This window comes from Adiantum capillus-veneris, unplaced genomic scaffold, assembly GCF_014529385.1.
Source record: "Adiantum capillus-veneris isolate H3 unplaced genomic scaffold, ASM1452938v2 Hic_scaffold_392, whole genome shotgun sequence".
Lineage (NCBI taxonomy): Eukaryota > Viridiplantae > Streptophyta > Polypodiopsida > Polypodiales > Pteridaceae > Adiantum > Adiantum capillus-veneris.
Genome location: NW_028221491.1, coordinates 23,938 through 36,127, shown reverse-complemented (window position 1 = coordinate 36,127; position 12,190 = coordinate 23,938). Strand labels below are relative to the sequence as shown.

Here is a 12,190-nt window from a genome sequence, read left to right as displayed (position 1 = left end):
AAAACCGTCTCACGGGCAGAGCGGACACCCTGGGGAGGGTAAAAACCACAGCTGACGACTGAATCCGAATATTACGGATTACATATATCAAGTAATTACTTTCTTTTAGGGAAGGGATGGTTAAATTATTCGGTAACCAACCGAGAGATCATCAACGACAAAGATTGACTTTTTTGTCTTTTAATTGAGTTAATTTTCTTTAATTACGTAAACTCATTTTGAAATAACGCAAAAAACATTTCCAGGGTTGGGCTTTCCTTGACCCAACCCCCCCGCACCGATAGCTCAATTGGATAGAGTCCCTGGCTTCGAACCAGGTAGTTAGGGGTTCGAGTCCTCTTCAGTGCAACATCGTTTCATTTCGGGCTTCGATAAAGCTATATACCACTAACTCTCACTCTTATTGAGAAGAAAGCTTTCACAACTTGCAAGGTAAAGCATGTATCTTCCACCCGGTATTATGTTCAGTCCTCTTTCTTTCAGTTCTTGTTTTATTTAAAGTAAGCGGTTCCCTACGCTTTTTCCTATAGCCCACCTTTTCGATGTTTTAAATCCTATGCCAAGACTAGGGAGCGAGGGGCACAAAGTGTCAAGCAGGGTTGGGTTAACCTTTCTCGCCGATCCAATTTATACTGGGATCAGAGGAATGAGTTGAGAACGCCACTACGTTCCTGTACCCTTTGCTCTTAAAAAGTATCGCTGGTTTTCCCTGCATAATCTGGGCGCATGGTCGAATACGTCCAGTCTAGCGTTGGTAATTCCGTAGAAATAAATGGATGCACGAAGTTCATTCTAACGCCGTAGACACCGAGAGTTTAATTGGTTGAGCCCTGAAGTGCCGAAGGGCAATCCCAACGCAAACCGTAGACATTGATAGTTCCTCATACACGCCTTGTTTCTAAATTACCATGTTATCGCCATGACGGGTTTCGTAACCTCGTCGTGTACTCGAAGCGACAGTGAATTGATCTCTAATCACAATCACCCAGTCCTCTTAATGGTGTCGCTAGGGCAAACAAAACAAGCCAACCACGGGAAGGAAGGCAGAAAATTGAGTAAATAGAAGCAGAGGATCAATAATGTCTGGGTTATTGCACTGGCCCACTTTCCCTTCTTGCCTGCTTTCGATACTTTCTGCCTACAACCTCTAGCCTTTCTTGCTATCAAAGCAGTGCTTGCTTGGTTGCGGGGAGGCTAACCTTTCTCAGTTCCACGAGGCCTACTTTGGCTGCCTTTGCAGGATATCGCCTATCTTTACTTTTTAGGGGTTACGGGGGCTATCTTTCTTTCTTGATCGTATCGGTTCCTTTTTTGCTTTGTACGTACCCTGCATTAGTCTTGATCCTAAGTGGCGAGGCAAGGAAAAGGTATTCTGTACAATGAAACAACGAGGGCCGCAGGCAACGGGCAGTTCATATCTATGGCAACGCCAATCTATCGGTTACACGAAAACGCGTCGCGCCTTCGCTTCGGCTGCCCCCTTCGTCCCTTAGAGAGCAGTAAGACTTTAGCCATCGCAAATCAGTCAGTACTAACGTGTTCATCCCTTCGGGCCTCAATTTATTCATGTATTCAAAGCGGCAGCTAAAAGTTCAAGTGCTTCGCCGTGTTACACGTAAGTAGGGTCTAAGGTTGTATAACATAGTGACGAGGCTCTTGTCCTAAGCGTAGTAATGCGATTAGGCCATGCCAATACGATTTCAGCGGCTTCGCGCCTACGTATGCCCTGGTTACGTGTTATCGCTTCCCTTCAAAAAGGCTTGTATTTTCTCTAGGTTTCGAAGCAACACAAAAACAAGCCAACCTATGTAAGATTCAGCTTGCCAAGTTTAAGTTTAAGTTCTTTGAGCTAACCTCGTTCCCTTATTAAGCTACTGCAAGGCAGCTAATAAAGCAGCAAATTGCTAATCTATCAATCAATACATGGAAAGTGGCAGCTTGGACAGTCAGCTTCATGGCAGCAACATAAAACGGGATGGTCACGATGGGCAGCCTGTAGCCGCAATGGGGCTTAGTTGGGAGAGTTAGAAGCGGATAGCTTTCGGTATAGCGTTTCGCTATTCTTGCATAAGTGTTGTTTTCTCTACATCCTTCATTAGGGTTTTTTGCTCATTAGGCGAATGTGCTTCTAGACAACGCGCTGAGCTAGAGGCATACGTTTCTGACTTCGAGATGGCATGATTCACTTTTTTTGCCAAGCTTTTCACGCTACAGGGGCTGGGCCCCAGACCAGTAGATCTGGGCCAAGACAGGATTTTTGGGGGAGAAGGCACTTAAAAAAATCCAATACATACAAGAACTTTAAAAAAGACCGAGGATATAATATCTTTAAGCCAATCTGCCAAAGTGGGAGGGTCCCTTCCCAGTCAGGCACTGAATCACTTGAACCTGAGCTACTGCCCGGAGCAGGTTCTTGTGGAACTCCCTTCGAATTGTTAGTAAAGACTAGGGAATTAGAGGACTCTGCCTGTGGCCTTTCCGTAGGCATCGGCGGAGTTTTTGAGCGTTCTGCACGCGAAGCAAATAAACATGAGAATAAGGAAAAAAGCTAATCCATTAGAAAAAGGTTTCTATTTGATTTGTTTTACCGATATTTCTGGCATTTCAATTTAATTTTCATTGCCTCAGGCAGGATAGCGAATAATCTTACTTTACTAGCGGCCTTTAACTTGCTTGATAAACCAACGGAGCTTTAGATGTCAGCGTCCCAAGCAAGGACTACAACGAGCCATGCCCGTGTCATTAACGGCCAGACTCCTATACATAGTGACTCTACACCGTTTAAGGTATAAAGTTAACTGTAGATAGCCCGACTTACAGCTTATAACATAAAACTTCCTAAATGCCAGCCAAAAACGAATAGGCAAAGCACTGTCAGACTATTTGAATTGCTTTAATATGCTAAAATAAAGCAGAAAATAAGGAAAAAAAAAGATTCCAATTCCTATCTTATTCGATCATAACGACTTTACCTGTCTCTGTCGAATCTAATCTTGCTGATAACTCAATAAGATGAAGCAATAGCCATAAAAGAAGAACTGCCATGAATACCGGAACAAAAAAAGAAAGGATTCATTAAGTACGTACTTACTAACAGTATCGTTGCCTCTGCTTGGTAGCTTCATAGCAGGTGCTTTTGGTCGTTTCTTAGGGTCAAAAGGAACCGCCATAGTAACTATTACGTGTGCTTTATTCTCTTTTACTTTCTCCCTGACTGTTTTTTACGAAGTTGCACTGGGAGCCAGTGCTTGCTATATAGAGATTGCTTCATGGATTTCCTTGGAGATGTTTGATGCTTCCTGGGGCTTCTTTGGCGACTGTGAAGTCACCGGATGAATTGCCGGATAGATCGATTGTCTGGACGCTGCTGTTGCTTTGTGGCGAGACGGGCTCGACTCACTCTATGGAATAATTTTCTTTTTTAGAGCCCCATAGCATGTTGAAAAAGGGGCCTGGCCTACTAGACTCAAAAACTGCCCTTGGCGGCTCCCGACCGTGTCTCCGAGACACGGGTAAGACTTACGGATCATGAACTACAGATCGGTGGAGAAGGGATCCTGGCTAGCGTCAGACAGGGTCCCCCCACACAATACAGAAGGCTATGGATAAGGCATATCCCTCGCGCATGCGCAGCAAGAAGGCGCAGATGCCTAGACAAATAAAGGCCTAACTGAGTCTAATAAGGACAACACACACACCATTAGCAAGCGCACCCGTGCCTCAACATCAATAGAGTATTCGGTGGAACCGGCGAACCATGCATTCGGCCCGCTGCCGGTTAAATGCGTAAAACAGAGGGCCCACAGTACCCGCTTCTTTAATTAGCAAAAACCAACTCCCGGATCGCCAATAGGCAAGTTCTCCCCTGGCCTAGTGAAATTGCCGTAGGGCTCAGCGACGCAAGGATATTGAATAAAGCGTAAAGCCTTTTCCTAGCTTCCAACTGCCCCCCAGAGCCTCAGGGAAGGAAAGCGCTTGAATTAACAGAAGGAAAAGGGCCTAAGTCGGCTCGGCAGATGCCGTACACTTGAGTGTTCCCGCGACACTGTACCCTTGAATGAGACACAGGTAAGTGAGATCTCCCTGCCTGGGTACACAGAAGTTATCCCTTTACTAACCGTAATCCTAAGTTGGTGAGCCGTGTGATGGGCGACCATCTTACACAGTTCAAAGAGCACCTGATTCTGTCACTTGGGTAAACGGCCGCGTCATGTCATGATACAAAAACTCGCTTGATTTGTAAAGGGAAAGGCCTGGTGAAGTCACTTTTGACTCGGTGTTCGATAGTCTGACCGTAGTTATGCTAATTGTAGTGATATTCGTCAGTAGCTTGGTTTATCTTTATCCCATTTCATATATGTCCGAGGATCCACATAGCCCCTGATTCATGTGTTACTTATCTATCCTTACCCCTCTTACGCTAATGTTGGTTACTGGGGATAACTCTATTTAATTATTTCCAGGACGGGAGGGAGTAGGTCTCGTTTTATATTTGTCGATTAATTCTCGGTTCGCACGACTTTAAGCCAATAAAGCAGCTATTAAAGCTATGCCTGTTAATTGAGTAGGTGATTTCGGATCAGCTCTCGGGATTATTGGTCGTTTTACTCTTTTTTAAGTAGTGGACTCTTCTACCACTTTTGCTCGTGTTAGTGTTTTTTCTAAATCTAATCATTATTTTCTTTTTTGTAATATGGGATTTTATGCCATAACTGTTATTCGTATTTTACCTCTTGTCGGCGCTATCGGGAAATCTGCATAAATGGGATTGCATACTCGGTTACCCGACGCAATGGAGGGTCTCACTCCAGTATCCGCTTTGATTTATGCAGCTATTATGGTAACAGCAGGCGTATTCATGATAGCAAGGTGCTCCCCTTTATTTGAATATTCACCCAATGCTTTGATTGTTATTACTTTTGTGGGAGCTATAACGTTATTCTTCGCGGCAACTACTGGAATGTTGTAAAACGATCTAAAGAGAGTCGTAGCTTATCCAATTTGTAGTTAATTAGGCTATATGATCCCTGCTCGCGGCATTCCTAATTATTCAGTTAGCGTATTTCATTTAATGAATCACGCTTTTTTTAAAGCATTACCTTTTTTGAGCGCAGGTTCAGCAATTTATGCTATGTTAGATGAATAAGATATGCGTAGAATGGGAGGGCTTGTTTCTCTATTACCTTCCACTTATGTTATGATGCTTATAGGCAGCTTATTCTTAATTGGATTCCCTTTCTTGACCGGATTTCATTCTAAAGATGCGATTTTGGAGCCCGCCTATACCAAAGTGCGACTTGAGGGACATAAGACAATATGTATAGCCCTCCTATAAGAGAAGAGAAAAGGGCTATATTGCCATCTCAGCCCAGTGGGAGGCTCCTACCCCACCATGCGTTCCTTTGGGGAGAGGTGTGAAGCATGGAAAACAAAGCAAAGAATAGACAATGCAACATAGAACCTGCTAAAAGAAGCAAGATTATTCCTTTTGATTAACCACAGTGAACTGTGCAACGACGCTTCGCTTCTACAAAGCGGCCTAGCACACACCTACGAGCTGTAATTAAATAGGCCCTTGCTCCTGTAGGGAAGGGATGTGATTTAAGACACGACGTTTGGTTGCGTGCTCCGATCGGCAAATGATCACCGGAGTATAGCACAGGATCGCTTTTCCTTGTAATAAAGTCAACATGTCGACAAGGTAAACCCAATGGGCTCCCCTCAGGAGGTCTGGTCGTAAGATCAGATACCGTCCAGTGGGCAGAAGACGATATGAAAAGCTTTAGCTTACCTTCAAGAGAGGTAAGATAGGCAACAATTTGCCGACCAAAGTGCTGACTCGAATCCTGGATAACAAAACACTATTGCCGGGCCACTTCCATTAACCACACAAGAGTAGAGGTAGTCGGGACTGTGAGTAGTACTAAGTAAATATGAGTCAATCGCGAAGTTACGGCCGGCGGGGGAAGGGAAAGAATTTGCCTTTCGTGCGTGCCCCGCCCCAAAAGAAGAGAAAAGAAAGATGTTACAACTGGGCTAGGGAAAAGCGAATTAGAAACAGGCAAATGCGTAACTTGCGAAGTAACATTACGTGTGTCCATCAGTGACTTGCTGAGGCCAGCCCAGCCGTCACTTTTTTTTGCTGCTTAAGCCGTATGCAAGGAAACTTGCATGTGCGGTTCAAAGAGGGGGGAAAGCTTGAAAGAGCCTATCCTTCCTGATTATACCATTAGTGGTAACTTCGCTTTCCGGTTAGGAAGCGTCTCTGTCTTCTTTACTTCCTATCACTCTTTTCGTTTACTTTTCTTAACATTTCTAGCACCAACCAATTCATTCAAGCGAGACATCTTATGATGCCACGATGCGCCTATTCTTATGGCCATCCCCTTGATCCTTCTGGCTTTCGGAAGCATTTTTGTAGGATACTTAGCCAAAGTGTGACCTGTTAGCCCATAAGTCAGTCCCGTGACGAAACGGCTGTTGCTCACCTAGCATGATCCAAGCAAAGTGAACAATAATTGAGGATTGGATGCGAGCGAAACTCCCGCCAATGGCTGAGATGTTCAGTCGACTCTTTTCCCTTTGTAGGAGGTCTGGCAGCCTCTGAGTCACAGATAAGCAAAAAGGAAGAGAGAAAAGAGGCCCGGCGAACCTTCATAAGTGAACAAGTGTAAGCTTTGCCGCCCAACAGTATCCAGTACTGACTACATCGAGGGACAGGCCCAGTGAGCAAAGGGCAAAAACAAAGGGTACAAGCAGTGTCAGTTTTCGGCCTTGCATCGAACATCCAATGGACCATGGACTAATAAACAGCCACTGCATGAAAAGACTATGTCCAAGAGACCGCCCCACAAGGTACATCTTGCGCCTATGGGCCACTATAACTGTTCAATACACTTGAAACTGGAGTACCCTAATAAGGTTCCCTTGCGGTGGGCTGCCAAGCTACAAGCCCTACGGGAGCAGGATTCTCCGAAAAGCAAAAGCCCTAACAAATAAAGGCTAGGGATATGCCCATTTGGAGATTTAGGATCTCGATGGTCAATGGAAAGAGAAATGGACTATAAGTATATTTTACATAGATAATACTTAAACAATACCTTGATGGAAACAAATCCCCTGGCCCAAAGCTAAGGCAGTTGTAGACCTAGAATTTACCAACAAGCTTCTTGCCCCAACGAACGATATGAACAAAATGTATGTTCTTTAATCTAGGCAACTCATACAAAATGTACACGCAAGATTATAGTAATACGAGTCACACAGGGTAACCAAAAAACAAACACCCCAGACCTCGACAATGGGGTAAGTGGTGACCTTAGGGTCGCAAGGAATAGAGACGGCAAGAGAAGGTCTCCTGTTGGGTAGAAAGGCTATAGTACTCATTTGTTGAATATAGATACTAAAGCCTGAGAAAGAGAAAAGCGACTGCTTCGCACCTTTAGCTTTTATTTGTTTTGCCAACCACTAAACTAACAGGTGGAGGTGAGGTGAACCCCGCGCTGCGGAGTTGACCACACGAATAAAGGTTCAATGGGAACGCAAGTCCTCGAAAGCACATTACATAAGGGAGGGCGGGGAACTGGAGAGGGCCCTGAAGGTTCCTTTACTCGTCTCGTAAAGCCGGCCAACAAAATAACTTCCATTCCAACAAAACAAAGAATACTTGACAACAAAAAGACTTATAGGGCCAAAGGCTCCCGGGGCTATGCCAGGAAAAGCTGCACAACCCCTTCTTTCTTTTTACTTTCTTTTTTCAGTTGAAAAGTAATCGCCGAACCGAATAGTTGAATGGCTAGCTAAGAGCACATAAAAGTAAGACAGAAGCTTAGTAAAACGTAAAGCGTTTAAAATCAATCAACGAAACTACAAACAACAAAAAAAAAGCTTTGCAAACGCAAACAAAGGCCAGAAGCCTTTGTGGCCCAAAGAAAAATTGTTTAGGTAATCTATCTCCAGGTATACATATATTTAGAGATTGCCTTACATATCCGTATAGAATTGTTTTTTGAAACAAAGACTTAATAAAAGGCAACCTCAGCTCCTATGCAGGCATTGTCATATTGAAAATCCCTTTTTGAACCTTCGTTCGTAAAGCCAATAAAGATCTTCGATCCTGGGAGAAGCCGTATGAGGCGGGTAGAAGCTTCACGTACGGTTTTGAAGCCGGGCCTTTCTAGCAGCAATGGGGTGGCCTAGGGACCGATATGATGATTGGTTTAGGTACTAATTTTTGGGCCAATTCCCTTTCAATGCTACCCAAAAATGATATTCTTGCTGAATCTGAGTTTGCTACTCTAATCACTATCAAACTAGTACCTATTACGTTTAGCATCTTAGGGGCTCTTACGGCGTATAATGTAAATCTTTTTGCAAACGAATTACTTTTTGCTTTTAAAACCAGTACTTTCGGTAATAGACTTTATTGCTTCTTGAATAAGCGCCGGTTCTTTGATAAAGTTTTCAACGACTTTATAGTGAGATCGTTTTTGTATTTGGATACGAAGTCTCATTTAAAGCCTTAGACAAGGGTGCTATTGAGATCTCAGGTCCTTATGGGATTTCGTATACATTCCGGAAATTGGCTAAGTAAATAAGTTAACTTTAAAGTGGATTTGTTGTGCGAGGAGTATGTCATGACTTGTTAGCCTAAGCTCCGTGGTGGGTAAACGGTAAACTCGACTCTACGAGCCCAAAAAGCGACAATAGGGACGTAAGGCCAGAGTTAATGTAGTGCTAGCAAGAACGTGAGTTAATAAGCCTCGGACTCCTTTTTTTTGTCCACAAGGCATGTTAAAATGAATAAAGGCATGGTAGGCGTATTTAACAAAGGTCGCGGTATGTTAGGTTTCGCTAAAGCAGGGAAAATTGCAGCCCCCTGCCTTTCCTTGATAATATGGAATCACGCTGCCGTCACTATACATACGGTAAAAGGTTTGAAAGGCAAAATAGCTAGAGCACAGGAAAAAAACAATCTCAGCAAGAGCCATACGTAACGACTACTAGTGCTCTTAAGGCTCTGGGATCTCCTGTAAACCCCCATACGATATATGACGGATATTAAGGGAAGCAGTAATGGGGACTATTTCGAAAGTGCGTGCTGCAGAGAGCCAGATGAGGGGAGATCTCCACGTCCGGTTCGGAGGGCAGTGGTATCTTGACCCTACTATCATTATGCCTTCGTTTATGTTACCTGGATTAACTTTATTTGCGACTTTTTTTGGTATGTGGGATTTTTGCTTTTTTTGGGTGGATAATCGATCGTATCTTATTTTCATAGTTTGTAGTTTCCTTTTATAGATACAGATATAGACTTTTTTTTTTTATTATATAAACAGAACTTGAAAATACAAACTAACGCTGGGGGAAGGTCCGATCCCTTCCCTTCCCGGAGGTATGGCTGAGCGGCTTAAGGCATTGGTTTGCTAAATCAACATACAATACATTGTATCATGGGTTCGAATCCCATTTCCTCCTACACTTTTCCTTGATGATTATGCTGAAGTACAGTACAGAATCGAAAATTACAAGACGCTCTTTCCCTATGATATGATGGCCAGGCCGTTAAGTAAATCAGAGCTAGGTTTAGTCGCTCTATGAATGGCCAGGCTATTAAAGGTCCAAGTCTTCTTTGGCCTTTTTTTAAAAGTTATCGTGCACTGATTGAAGCGTAATTCCGTCCGTTCTTTACGCACCGCACGTATTTCCTATTAAGCTTTCTTCAAAGAGCCTCGCTTGATAAATGTCAATCCTTTGCCTTTCGCCATTCGTAACTTGATCAAATGACACCATAATAGCTCGTAATTGTAGAGCTGCTAAGAGCATAGTTATATGTAAAGAGACTCACAAGTTATCGTCGTCATCTTCTTTTCACGGGTTTCATTATTATATAGGTTTGTCCTGTTTTTTTTAAACAAAACACAAAAAAGCTATTGCTTATATGTGCGTGCCTATAGCCCTTTTTTTTATAGAGTTTAGACTTGAAAAAACCAACTAAGACACGGCCCCATTTCGTCACACTGTCGAGGCTGTTTGCTAAATGTTATAAAGTAAAGATGTGTCGTTGCAGCAGTAATAGTTCATGAATCTTTTCTCGGTTCACTATTTTAATTGTATCTAGGAAGGAAAGAAGCCAAAAAGGAAGCCTTAAAGCCATTTGCAAAACAGAAAGAAAAAGGTTATGGATACAAGAGATGAAAAACCCAATGCGAAAAGAAAAGTCAAACAAAAAACATGAACTTCGAACCCGCTTTTATCCCTATTTCTGAATTTACCCCTATTCCTCTCTACTTGGGCATCAGTTTGCTACTTTCCCTAATCCTAGTCGGTGCCTCTTTTGCATTTGCTTTAAAAGGTCCGGCTTATCTAGATAAATTGTCAGCTTACGAACGCGGTTTTGATCTATCCGGTGATGTCAGAAGTCGTTTTGATATATGATTTTATTTGGTCTCTCCTCTATTCATTATCTTTGATTTGGAAGTGACTTTTTTGTTTCCTTGGGCAGTATCCTTGAATAAGATTGGTTGGTTTGGATTTTGGTTCATGATGGTGTTTGTATGGATTCTGACCATTGGATTTATTTACGAATGGAATAAAGGCGCTCTGGATTGGGAGTAATCGACACTGAAGAGTTGAGCTCCAATGAAACAGATGCTTAATAAATGCTAGGGCCGCACGCAAGAATACTCAAAAGAACTATTATTACTATCATGGCTAAGCGACTCTCAGTTATTAAATAGCCTTTATTTTCTATACTTAACTAGCATTTGATAGATCATCTAATTCTAAGCAATATAAATTATTGGTGGGGGTTTGGTTCGTTAGCTGGTCCTTGTTTAGTCATTTAGATTATTACTGGCGTCTTTTTGGCTATGCATTATACACCTCATGTCAATTTAGCTTTCAACAGCGTAGAACACATTATGAGAGATGTAAAGGGAGGCTGGTTGCTTCGTTACATGTATGCCAATGGGGCCAGTATGTTTTTTACTGCAGTTCATATTTATATTTTTTGTGGTCTGTATTATGGAAGCTATACTAGTCCTAGAGAATTCATTTGGTGTCTCGGAGTGGTCATCTTTTTATTAATGATTGTTACTGTTTTTATAGGCTATGTACTCTCTTGGGGTTAAATGAGCTTTTGGGGAGCTATAGTAATTACTAGCTCAGCCAGTGCCGTACCTAAAGTAGGAAATACCATAGTTACTTGGCTTTGGGGTGGTTTTTCCGTAGACAATGCCACCTTAAATCGTTTTTCTAGTCTTTATTACTTGCTCCCTTTTGTAATTGCAGGCGTTAGTCCTATCTATTTGGCTGCGTTGTATTAATACGGATTCAATAATCCATTGGGTCTAAAGTCTTCTGTGGATAAAATCGCTTTTTATCCCTATTTTTACGCTAAAGATTTAGTAGGTCGGGTAGCATTTGCTATTTGTTTTTTCATTTGGCTCTTCTATGCACCTAATGTCTTAGGACACCCTGACAATTATATGCCTGCGAATCCGATGTTCATTCTGGCTCATATTGTACTAGAATGGTATTCCTTATCAATTCATGCTGTTTTGTGAAGTATCCCTAACAAATTAGGAGGAGTGGCCGCTATAGGACCAGTCTTTGTGTCATTATTGGCCCTACTTTTCCTTAACATTTCCGCAGTACGGAGTTTAAGTTTTTGACCAATTTACTAAAGAATGTTTTGCTGTCTTTTACTTGATCGCTTACTTTTAGGTTGGATTGGATGTTAACTAGTGGAGGCACTATACGTTATTACTGGATAAATGGCTCTTTTATTCTTTTTTCTTTATTTTATTATCATGTTTCTTTTTGAAAAGCTGGAAAAGTTGTTTTTGTATTTACGTAAAATAATAAAGAAAACTGAAGGAGATGTTTTGGAAGAGAAGAAAACAGAATTAAGTAACACTGCTCTTTTTTTGCCTTTCTTCAGTTGTCCCGGCCTCCCGCACTTTTTCATATCCTTTGAGCCGGTGGCCGTTCTAAAATTAGTATTCCTATTCTTTATAATTATAGTATTTCTTTTCTTTCTCATCTCTAAAATGGCCCCCCTTCCTCCTATCCTTGAGTCGCCGAGCAGATCGCCGGCTGGTGGAAATGGAAATAACAACAACAACAAATGCCGCCTTTGTCGATTTGTGAAGGCACTCGCTAAGCAGATCAAAGGATGCTTCTGTGG

At 42.4% G+C, this 12,190-nt stretch overlaps 1 protein-coding gene across 1 annotated transcript; it reads right to left on the bottom strand.

Annotated features, from left to right (window-relative positions):
* Nucleotides 1-5,422: 5,422 nt before the first annotated feature.
* Nucleotides 5,423-8,489, bottom strand: LOC147416892 (uncharacterized). The gene is made up of 3 exons (XM_086507984.1): nt 6,745-8,489; nt 6,644-6,704; nt 5,423-6,593 (listed from the first exon to the last, which is right to left on the bottom strand). Exons 1-3 carry the CDS (start codon nt 6,859-6,861, stop codon nt 6,427-6,429), a joined length of 345 nt encoding a protein of 114 aa, XP_086364110.1. The 5' UTR covers nt 6,862-8,489; the 3' UTR covers nt 5,423-6,426.
* Between the last annotated feature and the right edge of the window lie 3,701 nt (nt 8,490-12,190).

Coding starts and splice junctions, on each gene's coding strand:
- LOC147416892 (XM_086507984.1), bottom strand. CDS start 6,861: ATGTACCTTGTGGGGCGGTCTCTTGGACATAGTCTTTTCATGCAGTGG. Junction 6,705..6,744: donor TGACACTGCTTGTACCCTTT/GTTTTTGCCCTT, acceptor CCCTCGATGTAG/TCAGTACTGGATACTGTTGG. Junction 6,594..6,643: donor CACTTATGAAGGTTCGCCGG/GCCTCTTTTCTC, acceptor AGAGGCTGCCAG/ACCTCCTACAAAGGGAAAAG.